The sequence below is a fragment of the Periplaneta americana genome, chromosome 10 (genome assembly GCF_040183065.1).
Source record: "Periplaneta americana isolate PAMFEO1 chromosome 10, P.americana_PAMFEO1_priV1, whole genome shotgun sequence".
Classification (NCBI taxonomy): Eukaryota; Metazoa; Arthropoda; class Insecta; order Blattodea; family Blattidae; genus Periplaneta; species Periplaneta americana.
The window spans coordinates 142,664,906-142,692,724 of NC_091126.1; the positions used below are offsets into that span (position 1 = coordinate 142,664,906).

The 27,819-nt window shown below is 34.8% G+C and overlaps 2 protein-coding genes across 2 annotated transcripts; both read left to right on the plus strand.

The window, feature by feature from the left end:
* Window positions 1–307: 307 nt before the first annotated feature.
* LOC138707742 (uncharacterized) lies at window positions 308–8,977 on the plus strand. Its single transcript, XM_069837607.1, has 6 exons — window positions 308–481; window positions 7,076–7,177; window positions 7,585–7,677; window positions 7,991–8,092; window positions 8,823–8,924; window positions 8,970–8,977. The coding sequence occupies exons 1-6, from the start codon at window positions 454–456 to the stop codon at window positions 8,975–8,977; spliced, it is 435 nt and encodes a 144-aa protein (XP_069693708.1). The 5' UTR covers window positions 308–453.
* Window positions 8,978–11,972: 2,995 nt separating this feature from the next.
* LOC138707743 (serine-rich adhesin for platelets-like) lies at window positions 11,973–27,430 on the plus strand. The gene is made up of 5 exons (XM_069837608.1): window positions 11,973–12,087; window positions 12,403–12,504; window positions 14,838–14,939; window positions 17,770–17,859; window positions 22,795–27,430. Exons 1-5 carry the CDS (start codon window positions 11,973–11,975, stop codon window positions 25,908–25,910), a joined length of 3,525 nt encoding a protein of 1,174 aa, XP_069693709.1. The 3' UTR covers window positions 25,911–27,430.
* The last annotated feature ends 389 nt before the right edge of the window (window positions 27,431–27,819 follow it).

Below are 27,819 nucleotides of genomic sequence, written 5' to 3' on the forward strand. Positions count from 1 at the left end.
CAGCGTGCCTCCTTCTCTTTACGTCTTAAGCTGGCCGCGTTGTTGCGTTATTCTATACCTGCTTGTTACCAAGCAGGGCAGTATATAAATAGCCGCTTATTAAATGTGGCAGCAATGGAAGTTTATGACATCATTGGCGGCCAATGACAAGACTTGCAAGCAGCCGAGCTACCAAGCTCCAACACAAAGGCAGTTGATGAATTCTGGGTATGAAATTGAAAACCGAAACACTTGTGTTGTTGCAAGCCGAATGAATTCGAGGTATGCAATTGGAAACCCAAACACTTCCGCTGTTGCAAGGCGAAGTAATCACTCCAGTTCTTCTATTCGTGTGTGGAAGGAGGGTTGAGCCTCGGCGATCCAAGCGATAGTGGTGAACTTACAAGTGTAACAGCCAGCCGCGTTACATTTGAGTGGTGACTGTGGTGTGTGGCTGTTGTATCAACGTGGACAATGGGTAACGAGTGCGAGAAAGCTTACTGTAAGTATTCAAGTTGCTAAAAGTTTTCCATTATTATTATTACTGTAAGTTATGTACTGAGTGACCAATCGTTCAGCCGTGTCCGCCAAATACCAAACTGAAGTCTTCGGTCATCGTGACAAGTGCAGAGCGCATATAACATGACATCTACCGACCAACATACGAGATATGAAATGCGAAAGATGGGAATTTAATAGGGATATTTTAATAATAATAATAATAATAATAATAATAATAATAATAATAATAATAATAATAATAATAATCTGACGAAATATAACATTAAACACGAAGTTACGCAAACCTTTCTGAACCCTCAAGATTATTGTGCCAATTCGGTAGTGTGGAAGTCGGGAGTAACAGCCAGTGACTACCGTATTATTCATGAAAGTTGGTATGCGTGTAATTTAAGGGACACTAGAACTGAGATTTATAACTTTTACAATCTTAATCCGATTTCTCTCATTTTTTAAGCTTTTAATAGATGCATTAATGAAAAGGTGTGCGCAAATTTTCAGCTCAATCGGACTGCTAATTTCGAAGTTAATTTTATTCTAATTACGTAAATTAGTGATATAATTTTTGATGTTCCATGCACCTTACATTTAAATAGGCCTACAACAAATCCATAATTTTTTCTCATGGACCTTGATTCACGTGCAATATTTTAACGTTAAGAAATTCACGATATCTAGATCACTTTAGAAGCAATGCATTTTATATTTGCATAATATATTTTAAGCTCTTAATTTTCACCATCACCATCATCATCATCATCGGCACTACAGCCCGTTATGAGCCCCGGCCTCCCTCAGTAGGCGTTTCCATCTGTCTCCGTCCTGTGCAACAGTCCTCCAATTTCTGTATCCCAATCTTACAAGATCCTCCTCCACTCCATCAATCTATCGCAGATGTAGTCGTCCTCGTCTGCTTTGACCTCCAGGGTTTGTGAGAATAATTCTTTCACAAGGTTCTGATGCATCCATTCTCATTACATGTCCCACCCACCTCAATCTATTGGTTTTAATTATATTTATTATATTGGGCTCTTTAAACATGTCTTAATTTTCAAAATACTAAACATTTCTCAGCGTTAGATCCCAGTTAATATAGTGACACAGTTTTGTTTGGCCGCGCGGTTTTCGTTTTCCCGTCATCGTACGCCGCAAGGAGCATATCTACGGCCACCCGGTCTGCCGGCACTGAAACATTTAGTACAAGAATTTATACTTCCCTAGCTCAAAGTAGGTATTGAAAATGTTCCCCACCAACTGCTACTCATTGTTGACACCTTTTTTAACTCGTCTTGAAGAGCGTAATTCATTGCACATGGTTAAATTATGTGGTGCTATATGAAAAAAAGTGATGACGTCACTTGTATCTTGTACAAGAATGCAATAACATGAACCAACTTTCCATGCTTATGTTAGCTTCTTGTTGTAAAATAACTTTCAAAAAATATTTTCAATTCCAGTCCAAACATAAAAGGTATTTCAGGTAGAGAAGATAAATGGGACATTCTGCATTCAGAATTTTTACAATATAGTTTTCTAGTACAGTGTTCCTCAACATTTTCTATTCACGTCACACCCTAGACGGGCCTAGACTCAACACGGAACACCAAAATGATAAGTCCCTCAAAAACATGAAATATGACTCTTAATGTAATCAAATTTATTATTATTATTATTATTATTATTATTATTATTATTATTATTATTATTATTATAAAATAGAAATAGACTCTTGCATTTATTAACAATTTCTGAACTTCAGTGTAGAAAATACACATTTTCGTTACTAATATTAAAGTAAATAACTTTATCCATAACTTCAATGTGATACTTGCACCTGGTTAGCTGTGCACAGGTGGTTGATCCTTGGCGGAATCGTTGACACTGCAAGCCTAATTTCTTCATCGATGGATTTGAGTCTCTGCCTCTTTGATGTTTTAATTTCAGTTAACGTCAAGAAGCCCACTTCACACATGATATGTAGTGGAAATTTGAAATAACATATTAACTGCCATTTCGAACATAACCATTCCTTATTGACGACCAAAATTGTTTCCAAAGGCACTTCGAGAAGTTTTAATGTCAGTGTTTTGTCTGCTTTTAAATCTGGCAGTTCCTCTCGTACGAGTATATTATTCGGAAGATGGTTTGATTCCACAATGAATGGATCACGAACCCAGTCGAAATTTTTAACACTCTCTCCAAAATAATTCTTTAACTTATGCTGTAAGATTACTTAATGCTCTTTAATGAAGTCCATCAACACTTTATTATCGTCAGCAAGGGACCATACAGTTGGGAACATCTCAAACTACCGATTTTAAATAATCTATATTCACAAATTCAGTTTATTCACAAATATTTGAATCCCAGCCATACTAGTCAGAATATTTTCGTTCCTAACTTGCATTTCTCTGTTAAGCTCATTCAAATGTACAAAAATATAGAAAAGATATGCCAACTTAAATACCCATTCATCATTTGCAAATAAATCTGCGTAATCATGCTCTGGATATTAAAAAATTCAAGTACGGTACCTCCTCTTTATGGTCAAACATTCTCTCTAACACTTTACCTCGTGATAACCATCGAACTTCTGTATGTAACAAGAGTGTAATGTGCTCTGATCTATTTCCTGACACAAAACGGAAAAAAACCTCGTATTTAGGGGCCGCGATTTGATGAAGTTGACGACTTTTACTACTTCGTCCAACACAATTTTCAGAGGAGATGGCAAAGAGCAACAATGGCTTCGCAGTGAATAAGACAGTGGTTGCTCCGTATGTTAGGATTTAGGGTAGAGTAGCATAAATCGCACCGCTTCCTAAATGGCACCACTGCTAGTTTAAAACAAGTTACTGTAGTAGTGTAGCATCTAGGGGTATTGTTACAATCTACCATATGAACTTTCACCATGTCACTTGATTTCTGCCACTTCTTTGTGCTAGCAACGTGGTGATAGAGTATTTAATATAATCGCTCAGGTGGATGTATATTTAGCTAACATTTTGTAACTAAATAACGGATTTGTATGCAAAGGAACCCATAATCTTAAGATGTTATTGCTTAAAAGAAATGTTAAAGAACATTTAACTTAGTACGATTTTCGAACATGTGGTGATTATAGGCTAGAATGAAGGAAATAATTACTTATGACGTAGTTTCTGAATTCGCATCACTTTGTAGGTGCCTAATTCGCACCGGTGCGATATGAGCAACTGTAGCAATTCTAGCCGTACAAAATAAGGCCAACAAATTTTAACTGAACTAGGAATGCATCAGGTGGGTGCAATATCAAGTGGTGAAAAGGGCGTTAATACAACAAGTGTGTGTTTTACAAGCGCACCGGATATTTTGTGCCACCTATGAAAATTTTTAAACGTCAAACAGTACATCAGCTGGTGTTCTTCCAGGATCGTTATTTGTTTGCTCTGATTCAGGTTACATCAACAGTGAACTATTTGTCGAATAGCTCAAACATTTTATTTGCCACTCAAACCTGCCATAGAGAAAAATGCTGCTTCTGTATGTCCACCAATACGAACAATTCCAAAAATTTAGAAGCTAGATTATCTCGGGAAAATGATGTGCTCCTATTACAGCTTCCTCGTCATAATACTCAAAGGCCCAACCTTTGGATGTTTCTATCTTGAAACAATTTCAGACAGCTAAATCATGAAGCAGTTTCTTAGGTGGCTTCGAGATAATCGTGGAGAAAAGGTGACGCAGTTTACAGTTTGAACTGCCTGTTGAAGCACATGGCAAATATGTAACAATAAAAAATGCATTCAGGAAGTTTAAATGTTAGGTAATTTATGCTGTATTTTTTCAATTTCATTTGAAGATGCGTTACTCTCTTTCATTAATTTCAATAAACTTGTAATTTGCATTTATTACATTATTCATATTAAATACTGTTCAATATGTTCAATATTAAAAGCTTTCCTTCATCCTGTTCCCTGCAGATAAAGAGGTGCGATTTAAGAAACCGCAGGTGCTATTTAGGAAACTAGTTGCCTAAATGGCACTACTGACAAGTGTTTCGAAAATGTCATTCTACTTCAGAAATATTAAATCAAATTCAAGGATTCTTTTTTACATGAAAGGTAAATGTTCTGGGAATGTATTTCTGTAAAGGAATACAGAAAATAAAAACTGTATTGTTCAATAAAAATTATAAATGCTAAAGTGGTGCGATATACGCAACCTTACCCTACTTCATGTACTTTAGCCACGAATCTTTCACTTGGCCTGTCATAGAAACGGTTCCATCTGTACAAATACTATCGCAATCCTCCCATGTTAATTAATTACGGACCACATATTTATTAGTTGTAAGAAATATTTCTTCACCGGTAGCTCGCTCGAGCAATTCTTTGCAAAAAATAAATTACTTAAAATTACATCCACATCAATGTAACGAATGTGGGAAAGAAGGTGTGCGTGACCGACAATATTGGTGGACTCATCGATATGAAGTGACAACTTTTGACTGCTCTTTATTTTCTCCTTCATAATGTCTTCGATGTCACTGGAATGCCACTAACACGGCTGGTATGTAGATTCACGCGCATGTAGGTTTTACGGGATATCGAATGGCCTATAAGCAAAATATATATTTATGAAAACCTTATCAATTTCTGACAATAGGTAAAAGTTCGCGTCACACCTTTCACCTTGTGAAGGCACACCAGTGTCACGTGTCACACGGCACACCGGTTGCGGAAATTTGTTCTAGTATAACACAAAGGTTTAGTATCAATACTTAATACAAGACAAATATTCATGAAGCGGTTTTTAAATGTCATAAATTCACCTACAGAATAGAAGGTGTGAGAAATTAGGTACTTCTTTAATATGGCTCTAAATACATAATTAATAATAGGAAAATTATCAGATAACACAGTGATCATTAAAAATAAACGGCAAATATTTTAATGCACTCCGATCTCAAGAATTCGTAACAATCATTCCATATTGACAAACAAAATTAATGTTTGGTTTGTTATCATGTCTGATCACATATACATATAAGCCCTAACAGATTGACCATCCCCATGATAAAACCGATAACATTTTGAAGAGAACAACCACCAGGATTGCCAATGCCGACTGGTAACTACTGCTAGATGGAAGTACAGTTACTCCATGCAATTAAAATGAGAGTTATAATGTGACTTCTTCCGAACTCGCTAGATGGCAGCATAGAGAAATTGATAAAAGGCGATGCCTTCAAAGCCCATAAATATGATCAAACTGTTATATGTGATCTTGGGTATCATAAATAATAATAATAATAATAATAATAATAATAATAATAATAATAATAATAATAATAATAATACGTTTAGATACAACAGAAAAATTCATTTTGGCAAACAAAATATATTGCAATACTAAATAAATAAATAAATAAATAAATAAATAAATAAATAAATAAATAAATAAATAAGTATGTAAGTAAGTAAATAAGTAAATAAATAAATAAGTAAACAAATAAGTAAATAAATGAATGAATGAATAAATAAATAAATAAATAAATAAATAAATAAATAAATAAATAAATAAATAAATAAATAAATAAATAAATAAATAAATAAATAACAAACACTGTTTGGTTTTCAATATATAGCATATTGATTTTAAGGGAACTGAGTAGTGCTACCTGTGCGATTAAAAATTTTCAGTACAGAAGTTCAGTTCAATATTTCTAGGCTTTTATTGCTCAGATTAGAATAACAATTTTCATGCTCATACAATCAATCATTCTGAATTCAGTGGTATAAAAGACAACTAATTAGTTTCGTATCCAAGTGCAAAAGAAAAGTCCTAACTGATAACCTGTTTTCCCAATTTGCTAAGTGTACATCATTCCTCGGGTGCACATTATTTCCCACAATTTTCACTTATATGCCTTGTATTTTTTAAATTACTTAGCAATGTATACTGTAAATTCTAAAGCAAAATTTAATTCAATATTTCACCCCTAGTGAAAGAGAAAAATATTGAACTTTGTTTAACATTTTTTGCAATTTTTTCAATGCATATATATATTTTTTCTCGTGTTATGTGCGTGATATGCATAAACCCATAGGTCTACTAAGTAGAATACAGACTGCAAAAAACACTGTAAAAATTTTATGTAAATTGATTAAGTAGTTTCAGAGAAAAATGCACTTAAGTTTGAAAACTGCATTTAAAAAAGAAGGACGTATGAATTACATGCACCGTCAAATTTCAAGAGGCTATTTAAAGGGCTTATCTGCAGAACTACTCCCCACAATATGTATATTGTTTTAAAGAGCAAGTTTTGTACTTTTTTTAATACACAAAATAAAAAATCGGACTTTTGACCCTTAATCACTACCTGGTTCCCTTAATTGACTTGGTGAGACTTGGTAAGAGGTTGCAGCACTCGAAAAAGGCATTATTAATTTCACAGGGAATAATCTTGTATGAACGCCACTATAGCGTCGTCCGAGTTTGCTCTGATAAATAATATTAAGATCTGAAATACATATGAAGATTAACTAATAATTTGCCCAAATTTGGTTTGAAGTGCACGTGTTATGCTCTGCAGATACTGGAAAAACCGCTGAAAGCGGCAATGGCGAAGACCTGGGACGAACTACTCGCTATAAGAGACGACTAAGAGCAGCAAAAAATTATTTTTCAAGTACAGGTAAGTTGTGCTACAAAATTTCAACATTCAATATTTATTTCGTAGGTGGTTAGGTTATTATCATTTCAAGGGAGCTTTAAACTTTTAGAAAAAGAAACTCAGAAATCTAATTGATTTGGTTAGACTTGGTATGAGTTTGCAGCACTCAAAAAAGGAATGATTAATTACACAGGAAATAATCTTATGTGAACGCCACTATAGCGTCTTCCGATTTGGTGAGACTTGGTATGAGTTTGCAGCACTCAAAAAAGGAATGATCAATTTCATAGGAAATAATCTATATGAACGCAAGTATAGCATCTTCCGATTTTGCTGCGATCAATGATACAAAGATCTGAAATACATATCAAGATGATGTAATATTTTGCCCAAATTTGGTTTTGAAGTACACGTGTTATGCTTTGCAGATACTGGAAACACTGCTGACAGCGGCAATGGCGAAGACCAGGGACAATCTACTAGAAAACAAGAACCAGCAAAAAATGATTTTTCAAGTAGAGGTAAATTGTGGTACAAAATTTCAAGATTCAACATTTATTTTGTAAGTGGTAAGATTATTGACAGCCTTTCAAGGGAGCTTTAAAATTTTAAAACAATATACTCAGGCCTCTAATTGATTTGGTGAGAATTGGCAAGAGTTTCCAGCACTGAGAAATGGCATTAATAATGTCATAGGAAATAATCTTACATGAACGCCACTATAGCGGTTTCCGATTTTGCTCTGATCAATGATACAAAGATCTGAAATGCATATCAAGATGAAGTAATAATTTGCCCAAACTTGGTTTTGAAATATACGTATATGCTTTGCAGATACTGGAAACACCGCAGAAAGCGGTAATGGCGAAGACCTGGGACGATCTACTCGCTATAAGAGAGGACAAAAACAAGCAAAAAATGATTTTTCAAGTACAGGTAAATCGTGGTACAAACTTTCGAGATTCAATATTTATTTCGTAGGCGGTTAATTTATTGACAGCATTTCAAGGGAGCATTAAAATTTTAGACAAAGAAACTCAGAAGTATAATTGATTTGGTATGAATTGGTATGTGTTTCTAGCACTCAAAAAAGCATTATTAATTTCATAGGAAATGATCTTATATGAACGCCACTATAGCGTCTTTAGAGTTTGTTCTGATCAATGATACTAAGATCTGAAATACATATCAAGATGAAGTAATACATTTGGCCAAATTTAGTTTTGAAGTACACATGTTATGCTCTGCCGATACTGGAATTACCACTGACAGCGACAATGGCCAAGACCTGGCACAATATACTAACCATGACAGACGACAAAAATGAGCAAAAAATGGTTTTTCAAGTACAGGTAAATTGTGGTACAAAATTTCAAGATACAATATTTATTTCGTAGGTGATTAAGTTATTCACAGCATTTCAAGGGAGATTTAAAATTTTAGACAGAGAAGCTCAGACCTCTAATTGATTTGGTGAAACTTGGTATAAGTTTGCAGCACTAGAAAAATGCATGATTAATTTCATAGGAATTAATCTTATATGCACGCCACTATAGCGTCTTCCGATTTTGCTCTCATCAATGATACTAAGATCTGAAATAAATATCAAGATAAAGTAATACTTTGCCCAAATTTGGTTCTGAAGTCCACGTGTTATGGTTTGCAGATACTGGAAACACCGCTCACAAAGGCAAAGGCGAAGAGCTGCGACAATCTACTCGCCATAAGGGACAACAAAAACCAGGAAAAAATGATTTTTCAAGCACAGGTAAATTGTGGAACAAAATTACAAGATTCAGTATTTATTTCGTAGGTGGTTAGGTTATTGACAGCATTTCAAGGGAGCTTTCAAATTTTAGACAAAGAAACTCAGACCTCTAATTGATTTGGTGAGAATTGGTATGAGTTTGCAGCACGCAAAAAAGACATGATTAATTTCATAGGAAATAATCTTATATGAAAGTCACTATAGCGTCTTCCGATTTTGCTTTGATCAAAGATACAAAGATCTGAAATAATTATCAAAATGAAGTAATGTTTTGCCCAAGTTTGGTTTTGAAGTACATGTGTTATGCTTTGCAGATACTGGAAACACCGCTGACAGCGGCAATGGCGAAGGACTGGGACAATCTATTCGCCAAAAGAGACAACAAAAACCAGCAAGAAATGATTTTTCAAGTACAGGTAAATTGTGGTACAAAATTTCAAGATACAATACTTATTTCGTAGATGGTTAGGTTATTGACAGCATTTCAAGGGTACTTTAAATTTTTTTCACATTGAAACTCAGGCCTCTAATTGATTTGGTGAGCTTTGCTAAGTGTTTGCAGCACTGAAAAAATGGCAATATAAATTTTATAGGAAATAATCTTATATGAACGCCACTACAGCGTCTTTCGAGTTTGCTCTGATCAATAATACGAAGATCTGAAATACATATAAAGATGAAGTAATACATTTGCCCAAATTTGGTTTTGAAGTACACATTTTATACTTTGCAGATATTGGAAATATCGCTGACAGCGACAATGGCGAAGACCTGGGACAATCTACTCGCCATGACAAACGACAAAAAAGAGGAAAAAATGATTTTTCAAGTATGGGTAAATTGTGATACAAAATTTCAAGATTCAATATTTATTTCGTAAGTGGTTAGGTTATTGACAGCATTTCAAGGGAGATTTAAAATTTTAGACAAAGAAACTCATGCCCTCTAATTGATTTGGTGACACTTGGTATGAGTCTGCAGCACTCAAAAAAGGCATTATTAATTTCATAGGTAATAATATTATAAGAACGACACTACAGCGTCTTTCGAGTTTGCTCTGATCAATGATACTAAGATCTGAAATAAATATCAAGATGAAGTAATATTTTTGCCCAAATTTGGTTTTGAAGTAAACATGTTATGCTTTGCAGGTACTGGAAACACCGCTGGCAGCGACAATGGTGAAGACCTGGGACAATCTACTCCCCTTGAGAAACGACAAAAACCAGCAGAAAATGATTTTTCATGTACAGGTAAATTAAAGCGTTGAGATCAATAAGCATTCAAGTCCACTTCTGGCCATTCATTTTTTGTAAATTAGAAATTAAATTTTGGATATTTCCACAAGTGTTACGACTTTATAAGTTAGTGAACTATTATTTCTTGATCTCTAAAAAACCAGAAATATTACGTGCAATAATAATAAACAGGTAAGAAATATTACTTATTTTTTTTTTTTTGCATTTTCTCGAAACTATTGTAAATGGACTTGAATGGTCATTGATCTCACCGCTTTCAATTGTGGTACAAAATTTCAAGATTCTCTATTTATTTCGTAGGTGGTTAGGTTATTGACAGCATTTCAAGGGAGCTTTAAAATTTTAGACAAAGAAGCTCAGACTTCTAATTGGTTTGATGAGACTTCGTAAGAGTTTTGAGCACTCAAAAATGACATTATAAATTTCATAGGAAATAATTTTATATGAACGCCACTATAGAGTCTTTCGAGTTTGCTCTGATCAATGATACAAAGATCTGAAATTTATATCAAGATGAAGTAATATTTTTGCCCAAATTTGGTTTTGAAATACACATGTTATGCTTTGGAGATATTGGAAATACCGCTGGCAGCGACAATGCTGAAGACCTGGGACAATCTACTCACCATGAGAAACGACAAAAACCAGCAAAAAATTATTTTTCAAGTACAGGTAAATTGTCGTACAAAATTTCAAGATTAAATATTTATTTCGTAGGTGGTTAGGTTATTGTCAACACTTCAAGGGAGCTTTAAAATTTTAGACAAAGGAACTCAGATATGATATTGATTTGGTGAGGCTTGGTAAGAGTGTGCATCACTCAGAGAAGGCATTAATAATGTCATAGGAAATAATGTTATATGGCCGCCACTGTAGCGTCTTTGGAGTTTGCTGTGATCAATGTTACTGATAACTGAAATTCATATCATTATGTAGTAATAATTTTGCCCAAATTAGGTTTTGAAGTGCACATGATATGCTTTGCAGATATTGGAAATACCGCTGACAACATCAATTGCGAAGACCTGGGACAATCTACTCGTAGTGAGGGACGACAAAAACCAGCAGAAACTGATTTTTCAAGTACAGGTAAATTGTGGTACAAAATTTCAAAATTCAATATTTATTTCTTACGTGGTTAGGTTATTGACAGCATTTCAAGGGATCTTTGACATTTTTGGCAAATAAACTCAGGCCTCTAATTGATTTGGTGAGACTTGGTATGAGTTTGCAGCACTCAAAAAAGGCATTAATATCATAGGAAATTACCTTATATGAACTACACTACAACGTATTTCCAGTTTGCTCTGATCAATGATAGTAAGATCTGAAATACATATGAAGATGAAGTGATACTTTTTCCCGAATTTAGTTTTGAAGTACACAAGTTATGGTTTGCAGTTACTGGAAATGCCGCTGATAGCGACAATAGCGAAGACCTGGGACAATCTACTCGCCAGGAGAAACGACAAAAACGAGCAAAAAATTATTTTTCAAGTACAGGTAAATTGTGGTACAAAATTTCAGGATTCATTATTTCTTTCGTAGGTGATTAGTTTATTGACAGAATATCAAGGGAGCTTTACAATTTTACACAAAGGAACTAAGATATCTAATTGATTTGGTAGGAGCCTGCAGCATTCAAAAAAGGCATTAATTTCATAGGAAATAATATTATAAGAACGACACTACAGCGTCTTTCGAGTCTGCTCTGATCAATGATACAAAGAGCTGGAATACATATCAAGATGAAGTAATACATTTTCCCAAATTTGGTTTTGAAGTACACATGTTATGCTTTGCAGATATCGGAAATACCGCTGACAGAGACAATGGCGACCTGGGACAATCTACTCGCCACGAGACACGAGAAAAACGAGCAAAAAATTATTTTTCAAGTACAGGTAAATTGTTGTACAAACATTCAAGATTCAATATTTATTTCGTAGGTTGTTAGGTTATTGACAGCATTTCAAGGGAGCTTTCAAATTTTAGACAAAGGAACTGAGATATCTAATTGATTTGGTGAGACTTGTTAACAGTCTGCAGCACTCAAAAAAGGCATTATTAATTTCATAGAAAATAATATTATATGAACGACACTACAGCGTCTTTCGAGTTTGCTCTGATCGATGATACTAAGATCTGAAATACATATCAAGAAGAAGTAATATTTTTGCTCAAATTTGGTTTTGAAGTACGCATGTTATGCTTTGCAGATACTGGAAACACCGCTGGCAGCGACAATGGTGAAGACCTGGGACAATCTACTCGCCATGAGAAACGACAAAAACGAGCAAAAAATGATTTTTCAGATACAGGTAAATTGTTTTATAAAAATTTCAAGATTCAATTTTTATTTGTTAGATAATGTTATTGACAGCACTTCAAGGAAGCTTTAAAATTTTAGACAAAGAAACTCAGACCTCTAAATTGGAAGATACATTTCTCGAGTCCATAACGTTAATGACAATTCTTGTGACTAGTAATTTTGAGGACTACTAAGACGTAACATAATACACACATTAATTAAATATTCAGCATTTATTAGCATGCTTAACCTGCCATTTCTATTTACATACCTTCCACTGAGTCTAAGGTAGAAAAAAGTCATTTCGTGGTACACTAGACATCTAAATAAATGCGGGCCTCCTGGTGATGGGATCAGCATGACACTTAGCCATAGCAGAGACATCACGGGACGGTCACAAGACAACGAACGAACACCCAGTTTCGTGGACGTAAGATAAATTCTTTTATTGTCCTCGCCGGAAATATAATCCCGGAGCGATTGGTGAGGAAACACACACGCTACCCACTATTGCCACAAATTTAATATTACATTTTCAACATAAGTGTAAATATTTCTCCAGTTGCTGCCAGGTCTCTGGCTCTCTAATCATTTTTGTGTTTCAGATGTTTAGCAAATAATAGTGTGCACATGATCACCGAATAAGTGTCTACTCAGAACTCAGGGTTATTTGTAGCGTTGTGTAAGAATACAGGGTGTAAGAGGACCGATGCACAAAATTTAAGAGGTGATTCTACACGTTAAATGTAAGAAAACTTTTATTATATTTTTCCTTCGTTGATTCACCGTTGAGGAAAAAATAGTCTTTGCCCAATGTTTGTAGCGCTCTATTGCGGTAATGGCCTGAGAGAAATAGCTGATTGCTGGCTATATAAGCAGATAGAAAAAAAAATAAACTTAACGGTTACTGTCTTGCGTCTTTTTTTTAAATTAAAGCGTTCATCCATGAATTTAAATTGAATAATTGACTGAGTACAGCAGAGGAGGTGGGGGAGGTAAGGAGTGCAGGCCGCGTTTGGTAGAGTGTATTTCAGTAGCCGTGATGTTGCCAAATGCTTCATAGAAACATAACGATTTCCTCTAAAACGGTGAATGTTAGAGAAAAAAAACATATTTAGAACTTTCAAATATCTTCTCATGATCTATTACCAGTTTCATTTTGGTGCAGAGGTTACATCCAACCTGTATAGTTCTACTCAGTATAGGAAACCTTGAAAAGCAAAACTAAAACTTCTATGCTCGTACACGAATCTTTCAAAAGCTTCCATGCTATTAAATTCTGGGTCTTCTTACCTTATACGCTAAGGAATAGTGAAGCCTACACATTTTTCCTTATTTCTACTTGTTCTAATGATTGTAGTGATTATCAAATGTCGGGCTGAATTTTTTATTTCTTACGAATTTTGGTACTGACATATCTGTAGTGCTCGGGAAAAGTGGCACAAGTCAAAAATGTTAATTTTACAGGAGAATGAAAATAACTGTCTTCAGACTGGTTTATGTCGATTTGATTTTCTTCTGTATGAATTATTGTAATGGGAGAAATACTTACGTCTCTTTTCCCAAGCGAGCAGATGTTCCTTAAGTTGTAAATAAATTATTAAAAAATGTTTGTGGAAACTGACTTATACCACTTTTCCCAAGTACTGCAGGTATATAACAAGTGGCAGTCACATTATAACTGTTATGTTGACAGCATTCTTTGCTTCTGCCAACGCTCATGAAACGAATGTTACTAGCCAGTGATATTTGAAATTTGAACGTAACTTATAATTAATAATATTATAAATAATTAATAGGGAACAGAGTAATTATTAAAATACAGAGCGTATATTTTAATGTTGTATTCGGTTTCGGAATTTGTAGTCTACTAATTATTCCATAGTTTCAAAAAAAATATATATATATATTTTTTTTAATTTAAGGCCCACGTATCGTAAACTGTTTAGTCGTACCAATGAATACCATGTTGCCAAAAATACATTTTAATATTGCATGAATGTAAGTATCAAATAATAAATAGAGAAACAAAAAAACAAACGAAAGAATGAAAGGAATAAATGAATGCATGCATGAATGAATGAATAAATAAATAAATAACACAATAGTAGTATTTCAGTACTAGTATAGTGATTTTAAATTCTTTGCTGATATCTGGTAAGATTTGACAACACTAAAAAGACGGCTTTATTAACTCAAGAAGAATAGATTCTTCGATGTGAACGCCATTATATTCTCTTTCGTGTTTCTTCTGACAAATCATACAAAGGTCTGAAAAACATGTCAACATGGATTTTTTTTTGCACAAAATGGGTTTTAAAGTACACGTGTTATGTTTCGCAGTTATCGAAGTCAGCGACGGGAGCGACACTGTCGGCGTCCTGGGACAATCTACTTCCCAAGAGAGAAAGGAAAAAGCACCAGAAATAAATTCTTTGTGTGAAGGTAAATAATTGTAGTACAAGAGTCCAAAATTCAATATTTATTTCACAGGTTGGTAGGTTATTGACAGAGTAATTTTGAGGACTACTAAAACGTAAGATAATAAATAGGTTAATTAAATATTCAGCTTTTCATAAAGCGGTTAACCTCTCATTTTTCTTGAATTACACACAACTGAGAGTAAGGAAGGATAACACACTCCATTGTACACTAGATATCCCACAAATGCAGGACTCATTGTGATGGGAACAGCATGGCGCTGGGCCACAATAGAGACATCACGGGACGGTCACAAGACAGCAAACGAACACCCAGTTCCGTGGACGTAAGCTAAATTGTTTCATTGCCCTCTGGAGGAACAGAATCTCGGAACGATTGGTCGGAAAACGTACACGGTACCCGCTATTGCAACCGCAACGGTAGAAATTTAATATTGTATTTCTAAATTGGTATACATATTTCTCCAACTGCAGCAATACCTCAGCTCTCGAATCATTTTCGTGTGTTTCAGATGTTTAGCGAATAATAGTGTGCATATTAGAGATGAACAAAACTAACTGCCGCTCTCGATCGCTGTGTTCGTTGCATTTGTCTTTCGAGTCTCGACTCGTCATTCTCGAAATAGCATTTTGTCGGCGTGGAAATATTTCGTAACTTTGAATAACATACATCATTGAAATAAATAACATTATAAATGTTTAAATGAGACAAAAAGACAAAACAGAACAGTATCTTAGTTATCAAACTGTTCTGGTTCTATTATATTATATTACCTATGGTTATATAAAAAACAATTCTGAAATAAATTTGCATTTCTAAGAAACATAAAACATAACATTAATATCTTTTTACTTGAGATTGCACACTTGATCTTAAACATATGAAAAGAAAATTCCTAGCTTTTTAATAAGGGCCTAGTAATTAAATAAAGACTGGGGAACCGATTATTATACACTGAAAGGAAGAGATGTTTCAAATAGGCTATTGATTGTAATACATATATAACAGTTTCCAATAGATGAAATTTCAGTCAGGTATAAACAACTCAGGCGATTCAAGGCTGCTTGACTTCGGGAGTCATCAATATCGAGTCTCGGAACACTCACAACCAGTCATTACGTCAAGGATCCGATGTAATACAACTTTGTCTTGCGGGTTTTCGGCTTTGCAGGCGCTGTTAGTCTCGCTTTCTCGATCGTTGTTCATCTCTAGTGCATATGATCAGAGAATAGGCGTCTGCTTAGAATTCAGGATTATTTGTAGCATTATTCATATATGGGTTTTTCTTCCAGAAAAAGAGTATAATACTATTCAGAATAGGAAGCGTTGAAAATCGAAGTTCAGGTTCATATGTTGGTACACAAATATTTCAAAAGCTTCCACGCCATTCAATTCTGGGTCTTCTTACATTATTCACTGAGGAAGAATGAACCCTACCAAATTTTCCTTATTACTGCATATTCTAGTGATTGCATTGATTTTCTGTTTGTGAAGTTTAAATTTTTTTTCCCTTTTTTTTCCCGAATTTTGGTACTGAAAAGAATAGCAAGTGGCAGTCATATTATTCGGTAATTGTTATGTTGGTAGCATTCTTTGTCTCTGCCAAACGAATGTTGCTAGCGAGTGCTATTTGAAATTTGAACGTAACTAATAATTAATAATATAGGAATTAATAAACCACAAAGTACTAATTAAAAATATAGAACATATAACATATTGGTATGGTATTCGGTTTCGGAATTTGTACTAAACATTCCATATTTTCAAACAAAATATATATATATTTTATTTTAGTTCTCAATTGAAGGGTCCAGGGGAAAAGCCTGCTAAGTTACAGTTTACTCTTTTTAAAGGACAGCAAGTTAAAAGTTTCAAGGTCCATTACATTCTATTGTTTCTGAGTTATCATTCTTCAAATATATCTGGCTTAATCAGGTTTTTACTCTGTACAATTAAAAAACAGAAATCTGTACTCCCTGAGGTATTGCATGGCATCCAAAACAGAAAATCGATAATTTTGGACTTAACACGTTTTTTCACCTGACCATGGCCAAGTGACTAGTCACACCAATGAATATCAAGTTGTCAAACAAAATAGATTTTGATATTACATGAGTGTAAGTAAGAGTATCATAGAAATACATAAACAAATAAACAAAAAACAAACGAACGACTGAAATAAATAAATAAATAGACAGACAGAGAGACAAACAAACAAACAAACAAATAAATAAATAAATAAATAAATAAATAAATAAATAAATAAATAAATAGGTAATTAGGTAAGTAAGTAAATAAATAAATAACTAAATAATTAAATAACTAATATTTCAGTACATATTATAGTGATTTTACCAGCTCTGATGATATCTTGTAAGACTTGACACAATTGAGGACCGTTTTTGCAAAACTTGCTAACTGCAAAATTTGCAAAATTGAGATTTTGAGGAATTCGTTAACATAAGGCAGGCCTCTACATGATGTTAAAGGCGTCTTAGTAAAATTGGATTATTTCCCTTCATTGTGCTGTGTCAAAGTGTGATCGTTTTTTCAAAACTTGGTTACTCCTAAGTGAGAGTTAGCAGCAAAATTTGCTTACTACAGCGTTTGCCTCTCCTGCAATTTTTTTTTCAGTTAGCAAGTTTTGCAAAAACGGTCCTCAATTAGAAAAACAGCTTTATTAACTTAATGAGAATTAATGTTAGGTGAATGTCTATATTATGATTTTCGCATTTGTTCTGTTCATTGATACCAAGATCTGGAAAATCATTTCAGTATGGAGTAATATTTATGCACAAATTGGGTTCTGAAGTACATATTTTTTGTTTCGCAGTTATCGAAATCAGCGACGACAGCATCATAGACTACGACCTGAGCAATTCTACTTATGAAACAATATTAGTAGAACCACCAGACTTTGCAGGTAAATTGTAATCCAAGAGTACAAAATTCAATATTTACTTCGGAGGTTGGTAAGTTATTGACAGATTATGAAAGAGTATTTGCAATTTTAGACAAACAAAATCATACCTCTAATTTACAACATATTTTATCCATCCCCAACCTTAATGATTTCTCTTATGACCAGTAATTTTGAGGACTACTAAGGCGTAACATAGTAGACACATTAATTAAATATTTAGCTTTTTATAACGTCCTTAACCTCCCATTTTTTAAATATACACTATTTAGTGTAAGAAAGGAAAATTCATTTTATGGTCCAGTAGATATCCCACAAATGCGGGACTCCTAGCGATAGAATCAGAACGACACTTGATCACTGCAGAGACATCACGAGACAGTCACAAGAAAACGAACGAATACTAGTTCTATGGGAGTAAGATAATTTCTTTCACTGCCCTCACAGAGTTTCATGTTCATGCAAAAGACGACAGCAAACTCTAAACAAAGATAATTTCTTTTATATTTCTTTTAAGATAATCACTTTGGCGCCTTTACTAACCTGTAAAATGTATAAACAATAACTTTTGCATGTACTGATATCACGGATATTCTGTCAAAGTACAATAAACTAACGAGGGTATCTTATATTTTACGACGGAAAGCAAAGGTTTAGGGGAGAGTCGGGTAGTATCGGACATCGGGTAATATCGGACAGTGAGTTTCTATCATCTACCACACGATGATAGTACCTGATTGACATGGTTACGTTTCTGTGATGTCGCATAGAGAAACGTAACCATGACATTCAGGTACTACCATATTTATTATTTATTTATTATTATTTTGCTAATAATTGTAACATAAAATATAAAATATACAGAGAAACTTTAGCTCGCCCCTGAAAGTAGAACTCGTGCTTAGGGGCGGATTCCTGAATTGAAATTAATAATTATACAATACAATTATAATTAATAATTATACAATACAATTTGCAATTATAGTATATAAATTTAAATTTACAATTTTTCAATTTTTATAAAATCCACACATAACTATTTAAATTTAATACTAGAACTATTCGAATTGACAAGATTAGGATATTTAAATATAAATTTGTTATATATTCTTGGGCCTAAATTACTACTATGAATAAATACTGTAACAGTGTTGCATTTTGGTTCAAACAATCATAAAGAATTCATACCTTTTGTTTCATAACTATGAGAATACAATTCAAAATTATTTCGATATTTATGTATGAATTTTATTAATACAATATATTAAATTTGTCTTACGTTAAGTACATTAAAGTCTAGAAACAAATTTTGAGATGGAAAATCAATAGGTTTATGAAGACATATTTTAATTATTTTCTTCTGTAATAAATAAAGAGGATTAAAATTGGATTTAAATGAGCTACCCCATCCTATAATTCCATACATAATTACCGATTGAAATAAAGTTAAATATATTGTACGTAATAAACTTATTGACAAGTAATTCCACAATAAAACAAAATAATATACTATTTTACGTAATTTATTACAAAGGTAATTAATGTGTTGGTTCCATTTTAAATGATTATCGAAAATTATGCCTAAATACTTAACTTCAGAGGACTCTTTAATAATCGGACATTTACACTGTATAAGACAACAATCAGAATAAATGTAATTTAATACTCAATATAGATGTAGGAGGTTTGTTAAATTTTTCAGATAATGAGAATGGAATAATTATGGTTTTATTTTCGTTGATAGAAAGATAATGTATGTCAAACCATTTTTTTTATTAATTTAAGTCCATTATTTGAATTATTATATGCACCATACCAGGTTTTTCCACCAAAAAGTAAAACTGTGTCATCTGCATAAGGATAGTGAACACCATTGTATTGTTGTAAGTCAATTTTTAATAAGTCATTAATATATATTAAAAATAGAATAGGGCCTAGAACTGTGCCTTGGGGAACACCTATATTAATAATTAAAGGTTCACTTGAATAATTGTCAATTTTCGTTATTTGAATTCTGTCGTTAAGATACGATTTTATTAAGTTGAAAGCATTACCTTTGATTCCTAATAAGTCTAATTTCTCAATTAAGATATCATGTTTCACTGTATCAAATGCTTTTCTTATGTCCAGGAAAATACCAATACATTTGTTACCTTGATCAAATTCTCTAACAATTTTTTTAGTAACTTTATATATTGCATTATCTGTACTGAATTTTTTTCGAAAACCAAATTGATTATCACTTAATATATTATGTTTATCAAGATAATTCATTAATCGAACTTCAATACATTTTTCTAGTAATTTTGAAATACACGAAAGTAATGATATTGGTCTATAATTGTTCATATTTCTTTTGTCTCCTGTTTTAAAAACAGGTTTCACAATTGCATTTTTTAATTTATTTGGGAATTTGCCATTTAGAAAACATAAATTAAAAATATGAGTTAGAGGTTTGGCAATATAATTTATAACCTTCTCAACTATTTTAGCACTTACGTTATCAGGACCAGGTGATACATTATTTTTTTTGTAAGTTTTGGCTATATTGATTATTTCGTCATCTGTTACGGGGTAAAGATACATACAAGCATTTACTGAAGTTACATTGCTAAGGAAATTGTTATTTTTTTATAGACGATACAATATCCAAGCCAATGTATGGTGGTAGATGAAAGAAACGCACTGTCCGATACTACCCGACTCTACCCTAACTCACATGTTGTATTCTGTTTATTGCCTTCTGTCAACGTAAATATAAGTTGGAGCCACGAGATTCACTTGTACAAAGATTGCAAACACAGTCAACACAGATATAATACACGTCGAATTTTTTTTCAGTAGAAACAGTGCTCGCAATGGCTACTTTTCATAGAAGTGTCCAGAATGACAATAAATAAATAAATAGGTAGGAATGTAGGTAGGCAGGTAGGTAGGTAGCTAGATAGATACACAGACAGACAGATTAGATAGACGGATGGATGGATGGATGGATAGATAGATCGACAGATAGGTAGGTAGGTAGGTAGGTAGGTAGGTAGGTAGGGTAGATTAGATTAGATTGGATGGATGGATGGATGGATGGATGGATGGATAGGTAGGTAGGTAGATTAAATAAATAAATAAATAAAATAAATAAGTAAATAAGTAAATAAATAAAATAAATAAATAAATAAACAAATAAACAAACCAACAAACAAACAAACAAACAAACAAACAAACAAACAAATAAATAAATAAATAAATAAATAAATAAATAAATAAATAAATAAATAAATAAATAAATAAATAAATAAATAAATAAATGTTTCAGTTAACACAATAGAGATTTTACCTGTTTCCGTTTCACCTGGTGAGATTTGGCAACACTGAAAAGATAGCCTTATTAAGATCATAGCAACTAATCTTATGTGAACGCCACTACAGCCTCTTCTCATCAATGATATCAAGTTCTGATAATTTTTTTAAGATAAAGTGTTCTTTTCTTTTGCACAATTTGAATTTTGATGTAGACATGTTATGTTTCGCGAGATCGGCACTGACGACGGCGTGAGACAACAAGCTACTCCCATAAGAGAGAAAAAGATCATCAGAAAATGAAAGTCTAGGTAAATTTGTTGTCGTGCAATTATTCAAGACTAAATATTCATTTAATTAACTGGTAGTTTGTGGACAATTTATAATGGAGCGTTAACTTTTAGATAGCCGAAATCAGACCTCGGATTTAGAGTATATATTTTTATCGGACGATTAACTTCGGAAGTAATTTTTGAAAATGTACATTAGTACTTATACGATCATTAAGATTAAATAAGTAGTAAATACATTAATTAAATATTAATTAATTCTTTCTCACTTTGCTTTACCAAAATTTTTACGGCTTATACACGCCTGCGGGTAGCAGAGGAAAATTCGCTGGACACTTTAAAAACGAGGGTCTCTCTGAACGTGAAATCGGCAAGATGCTGGGCCTTCACAGAGGCATGAAGGGACAGTCACAAGGGAACGAAATCCAGTCCCATGGACGAAAGTTAAGTTCTTTGACTGCTCATGCCGAGAATATAAACTCAGGGCGATTGGTTAGGAAGCGCATACTCTATCCACATAGGGACTGAATTGGACAGAAATTTAATATCGTATTTCAAAATGGGTATAAATATTTCTCCAATTTCAGCCCAGTCTCTAATCCATTTTTGCGTCTGGATTGTGAAGCGAATAATAGTGTGAATATGATCAGCGAATAGGAAACTTCTTAGAATTCATACTTATTTGTAATGTTATGTTTATGCGGGTTTTTCTCCAACAAAATGTAATGTCTATTAAGTACAGGAAGCCCTAAAAATCAAAACTCAGACTACTGTCCTTTTACACGAATGTTCCAAATGCTACCATGCAAGCAGTCTCGTCACAGCTGTTCTTTTCATGTTACACTCCATTCCATTAATGCCGACACGTTTTGAAGTTCTTTATCCTCTCCCAGTGGCGCACCGATATTCCTCTAGAATTTTGGCATACTCTGCAAACGAGTTCTTAATGTGATGAATGAGTAGATAATACTCCAGCATGAACATCACTGAAAACTAGAATACAGTATACGGACGAGTCAAGTCGCACATGCACGGTAAGTGTGAGGGTAGCAGATGGATTTCCTTTGTCAGTACGACTAAGAACGTGGCGGCATTAATAGAACGAAATGTACCAAGACCTGGAAAACATTTCGATCTCAAGTAATATTTTTTGGACATTTTGCATTTCAAGTACACATTTTGTTTGTCATAGTTATTAAGAAAAACAAGAGCAGCAGTGACTACGGCCAGCATAGCATCCAGGGACAAAAGTTAGATAGATATTCCTCGTGTACAGAATTAGACCACGTATCATGCAACGAGAATCACTTTCTCATGTTGTAGCGTAATTCTGTCATTGGTGATTTCTCAGCTGAGCCGAACAACATTCAGTCACCACCAGAGAACCTGACGCCATCCAAGGAGCATCAGGTCTTCCAGACACGTGGAAAATTTGAAAACTTCACTTACTCTGACGAGGAAACCAGAATGTCAGCTGGCAAAGAAGAGGAGGAGCGGTGTGGGGACAGCATTGATAAATTTCTGTCGCCGCAGTCAGATAACACAAAAATGTTCCCAGTTTATTCAAAAACGGAGATGAAAACTGCGTGGTACGCAACAGAGGAGGCTCATGAAAATTCAAAAAATGAGTCGTCGCCTAAAAGCTTGAAGACAAAGACATCTCTTGCTCGTTCCGAAACAGAGGTATTTCCTTCATGCTCCAAAATAGATCTGATTCCAGCGTCATCAGATAGAAATGCATCTCTCCGCTGTTCGGAAAGTCAAAAGTCTCTTGCCTCTTTGGGAAGGTCTGTATCTCCCATCTGTTCCGGACCAAATGTGTCTTCAGACGATTCCGACGAGTTACCTCCTCCCGCTTGGCCAGAACGGAAGCTACCTACATCTTCCAAACAGGAGAAATTACCATTTTCTTCTGCACCCGAAGTGTCTCTAGTTTCTTTTGAAAGAGGGAAGTCTTGCAGCTCTTCGAAAAGAGCTGTATCACCATCAAACGTAGCACCGGGCAATAATAGTCTCATTGAAGCGTTGCCTTGCGACTCATCTGACGATGATTTGCCTCCCATTTGGCCAGAACGGGAGGTATCTAAATCTTCCAAACAGGAGAAATTACTATTGTCTTCTCCACCCCAAGCGTCTCTAGTTTCTTTTGAAAGAGATAATTCTTCCAACTCCTTGAAAAGAGCTGTATCAACCTCAAATGTAACATCGAGTAATAATGCTGTCACTGAAGGGAGGATGTCTTGCGATTCATTGGACAAGGAATTGCCTCCCGTTTGTTCAAGACGGAAAATAGTATCTAAATCTTCCAAAAGAGATAAATCACTATTCCCATATGGACGAGATGTGTTTCCAGATTGTAATAACAGGAAAAAACCTACTAACTCTTCAGGAAAAACTGCGTCACTCTCAAACGTAGTGCCCTATAATTCCACTCTCATCAAAGGAAAGGTGTCTTGCGAATTTGTAAACGGCGAATTGCAACCCGTTTCGTCAAAAAGGAAAACAATTCCTAGACCTTCAAAAATAGAGAGCTCACTAGTCTCTTCTAAAGGGAGAAATTCTGTCGTCACATCAATGCCAGAAAAAGCTCCTACACTTTCGTTGCCGGGATGTTCTCCAATCTCTTCACCAAGTGCAATGTCTGATACTAAATCGTTGCGGGGCAGGTCTAGGCGTCGTTCGCCTGGGAAAAGATGTCGTGAACGATCAACCAGGATGAAATCTCGAGAGCGGTCCCGACGACAGAGATCGTGTGAGATGTCTTCTGTCTCTTATGCGCAAAAAAGTCGTCCCGAAATTCCACATTCTGTAAAAGAAATCAACAATATTGTACACGAACAATCTGTTATTCAGAAACTGCCTGACAATTCTCCAAATACTCCGCATCGAAAGAAGTCTCCCGTATCTCCCTCGCGGGATATGTCTTCTACCATTTCTTCTTCTGTCAGTAACAGTTCCTCTTCCTTCCAATCGTACATAGTGACTCCCTTACGTTCGTCGCGGCGTAGGAAACGTGACCAATCCCTGCAGGACAGGTCTGCAATAAGTTGCAAAGCTTGCTCTCGTATGTTATCTAAGGTTACTAATCCTTTCCACAACACGTGGCTCAATCTCACGAAGACTAAACCGTCTGGCATGTGTTGGCTGCTTGAGTGTCCTATCGACAATTTTCTGCTGGGGCGTCCCCCTGGGTGGAAGCCCCCTAGCCCTTCGCCGACGCAGAGTTCTTCACACATTTCCCTGAGGGAGGAGTCTCCCACTTCTGCGAATGAAAGTTCTTTCCCTCCTCCATCCAATAATATGATTCCCATGTGTTCGTCGCTAGAGAAGAGAAGTTTTATTCCGTCGCTGCTGGATGGGAATCGTGAGCCATCTCTCCAGGACAGGGAGAGGTCGCCTACAAGTTCTCCTGTCCTTTCGCTGAGTAGGAATTCTCCAGATCTTTCACTGAGGCAGACGCCTCCACACAGTTTCCCGAGAGAGGAGTCTCCCATCTCCACTCTGAATGAGAGTTCTTTTGCCCATCCAACGCATACTGAGACTCCCATATGTTCGTCGCTACAGAATAATCGTTCTGTTCCATCGTTGCTGGATGGGAATCGTGAGCCATCTCTCCAGAACAGGGAGAGGTCGCCTACAAGTTCTCCTGTCCTTTCGCTGAGTAGGAATTCTCCAGATCTTTCACTGAGGCAGACGCCTCCACACAGTTTCCCGAGAGAGGAGTCTCCCATCTCCACTCTGAATGAGAGTTCTTTTGCCCATCCAACGCATACTGAGACTCCCATATGTTCGTCGCTACAGAATAATCGTTCTGTTCCATCGTTGCTGGATGGGAATCGTGAGTCATCTCTCCAGAACAGGGAGAGGTCGCCTACAAGTTCTCCTGTCCTTTCGCTGAGTAGGAATTCTCCAGATCTTTCACTGAGGCAGACGCCTCCACACAGTTTCCCGAGAGTGGAGTCTCCCATCTCCACTGTGAATGAGAGTTCTTTTGCCCATCCAACGCATACTGATACTCGCATATGTTCGTCGCTACAGAATGATCGTTCTGTTCCATCGTTGCTGGATGGTAATCATGACCCATCTCTTCAGGATAGGTCTTCAGATTCTACATTGAGGGAGCGATCCCCTATAAGATCACTGCCGGAGGAAGAATCTTCCAAAGATCCCCTGCGGAAGGTATGTGTTGTACGGCCTATGGTGAGTGGCCAAGCCATTACGGACGAAGAGATAGAAATTGACAGGGATGTTATTAATGAACGTTCTATTCCATCGTTGCTGGATGGGAATCGTGACCCATCTGTCCAGTATAGGGCTTCAGATTTTACTTTGAGGGAGAGATCCCCTATAAGATTACTGCAGGAGAAAGAATCTTCCAAAGCTCCCCTGCGGAAGGTATGTCGTGTAGGTCCTAGGGTGCATAGCCCACCCATTACGTTCGAAGAAGCGTTAGAAATGGATAGGTAATTTCGTCATCAATTTTGCTCATACTATTTTAGTACAGAACCAAAGAATTTCTATACAATTAATTGAGTGCCGAGGTAAAGTTTGATGATGATATTCGCACCACACCAAGTACCGTTTTTGTAATATTCACTTCATTTTGCAAGAGATGGAAGTACAGTTGATGGAATAACTTGGAACTTACAACCTTCCTTAAAGCTTATTTACTTGTTTAGGTCTGTATGTGATTTTATATTTCGCTCTAGGGTTCCGGATTCGTGAGCCACAGAATTAAAAATAATTAAAATTGTAAATAACATTCAACTTACTAAATTAGAAATAACGATCGTGGAGGTCACTACCTCTGAAGAACTAAAGATGTTGTATTGGTATTGTTCGAATTAACACTAGAATCAGTTGAATGTTTTGCAAAATATTTTGTGGTCTCATGTTAACAAAATTCACTACGTTTTACATTGTAATTGAAGCTAATTAACTGATATCCAAAATTCATAACAGAAAATAGTGAATTTCGATAAATTGGGCAATATGAGGGTTGAGAAACCTCCACTGCTTTCTGTAAAATGCGGAGTGGACAAATGTGAGGACTAACAAACAAATATTCTCCTGGAGCAGAATAAAAATTTATTTTTTTTTATACATTGTCATGAGAATGTTTGCCTGTAAGTCAGAATAAAGTTGACTTTTTTATGTTAAATGCATTCCAAAGCCAAAGTGTCCATAATTTAATGCCACTGAACATTTAGGGAGTTTATAATTATTTCATCATAGATACAGAAGATTTTCAAACTAACACATGGTCTGTAGTATGCAAAATGCTTATTTTTTTACAGTTATCACCAATAATTTAGACACAACTTCTTAATATTGTGGATTCATTTTTTATGTAATGTGTATAGAGTTTCACATATTATGTATTAGTATTAAGATGGCTATAGATAGTACGCATTTTTTCTTTGATATATCAATGTATAGTAATAGTTTCATGACCTTGAAACTGACACATTTCAAGCCTGACCTTATAGAAATTTGTTTTATGTGTTATCATAGTTTAATGTGTTATTAGCTACACTACAGTGTTAAAGAATGTCTATATGCTACATTTTTTTACCCAAATTTCATGGAATTACATTAAATCTGTCTACAGTATTTGCGGAATATTTCCTAACACTTTTGTTTAGATTTATGAAAAATAAAGGGTAAAAATTACATTACCTTTTTTTACTACCTTCGATTTTCAGTTGGGCAAAATTCTTTAACAGGCTATTAAAATTATATTTTTAAGAACATTCTTTTCGAAATGCTTGAGAACATGCACATAGACATTACATACACATTAATTTAAAACAAGAATCAAGAATAACCACTTCAAGTGTGTATATGATCCCCTTAAACATTTTGTTAAAATATTATAGTATGGTGTTCGGTCAGTGATCGATTACCATGACAGGGGATTAACTTATCATTCATTAAATGCTATTTTTGTACTGCTGTCTTAAAGTTAACAAACGCAATAAAGGATACTCAACACTCTCTATTGCTGAAATTCTTCCACTGCTAATTCCCAGGAAATGACGCTTATTTCCATCTTCCTTGAATTTTCCTTGTTCATTTATTGCATATGTACTTATAGAATTCACATGTTTCTCCATTTCCTTTACAGTCATTATTTTCTTCAGTGCATTTGAAGTGTAGACTACTTTTCAAGCATTAAACCTATTCTGTTCTTGAAACTTCTTAACACTTTAGTCATGTAATCTGAATAGGAGAATATGAAGGGTGTAACAAGAAGTTATCTAAAAACATTAGGGAAAAATTCCTCATATTTATTAGGAGATGAAAATGTTATACGAACATAGCAAGACCAAACGTCCGGATTTTGCCAAACATGTCCTGCTTTTTACTATTTCGT

What these genes read in the sequence shown, in the direction of transcription:
- LOC138707743 (XM_069837608.1), top strand. Translation starts at nt 11,973, where the DNA reads ATGTTATGCTTTGCAGATATCGGAAATACCGCTGACAGAGACAATGGC. An exon ending in AAATTATTTTTCAAGTACAG is followed by an intron (nt 12,088 to 12,402) that starts GTAAATTGTTGT and finishes TATGCTTTGCAG; the next exon opens with ATACTGGAAACACCGCTGGC. An exon ending in AAATGATTTTTCAGATACAG is followed by an intron (nt 12,505 to 14,837) that starts GTAAATTGTTTT and finishes TATGTTTCGCAG; the next exon opens with TTATCGAAGTCAGCGACGGG.
- LOC138707742 (XM_069837607.1), top strand. Translation starts at nt 454, where the DNA reads ATGGGTAACGAGTGCGAGAAAGCTTACT. An exon ending in CGAGTGCGAGAAAGCTTACT is followed by an intron (nt 482 to 7,075) that starts GTAAGTATTCAA and finishes TATGCTCTGCAG; the next exon opens with ATACTGGAAAAACCGCTGAA. An exon ending in AAATTATTTTTCAAGTACAG is followed by an intron (nt 7,178 to 7,584) that starts GTAAGTTGTGCT and finishes TATGCTTTGCAG; the next exon opens with ATACTGGAAACACTGCTGAC.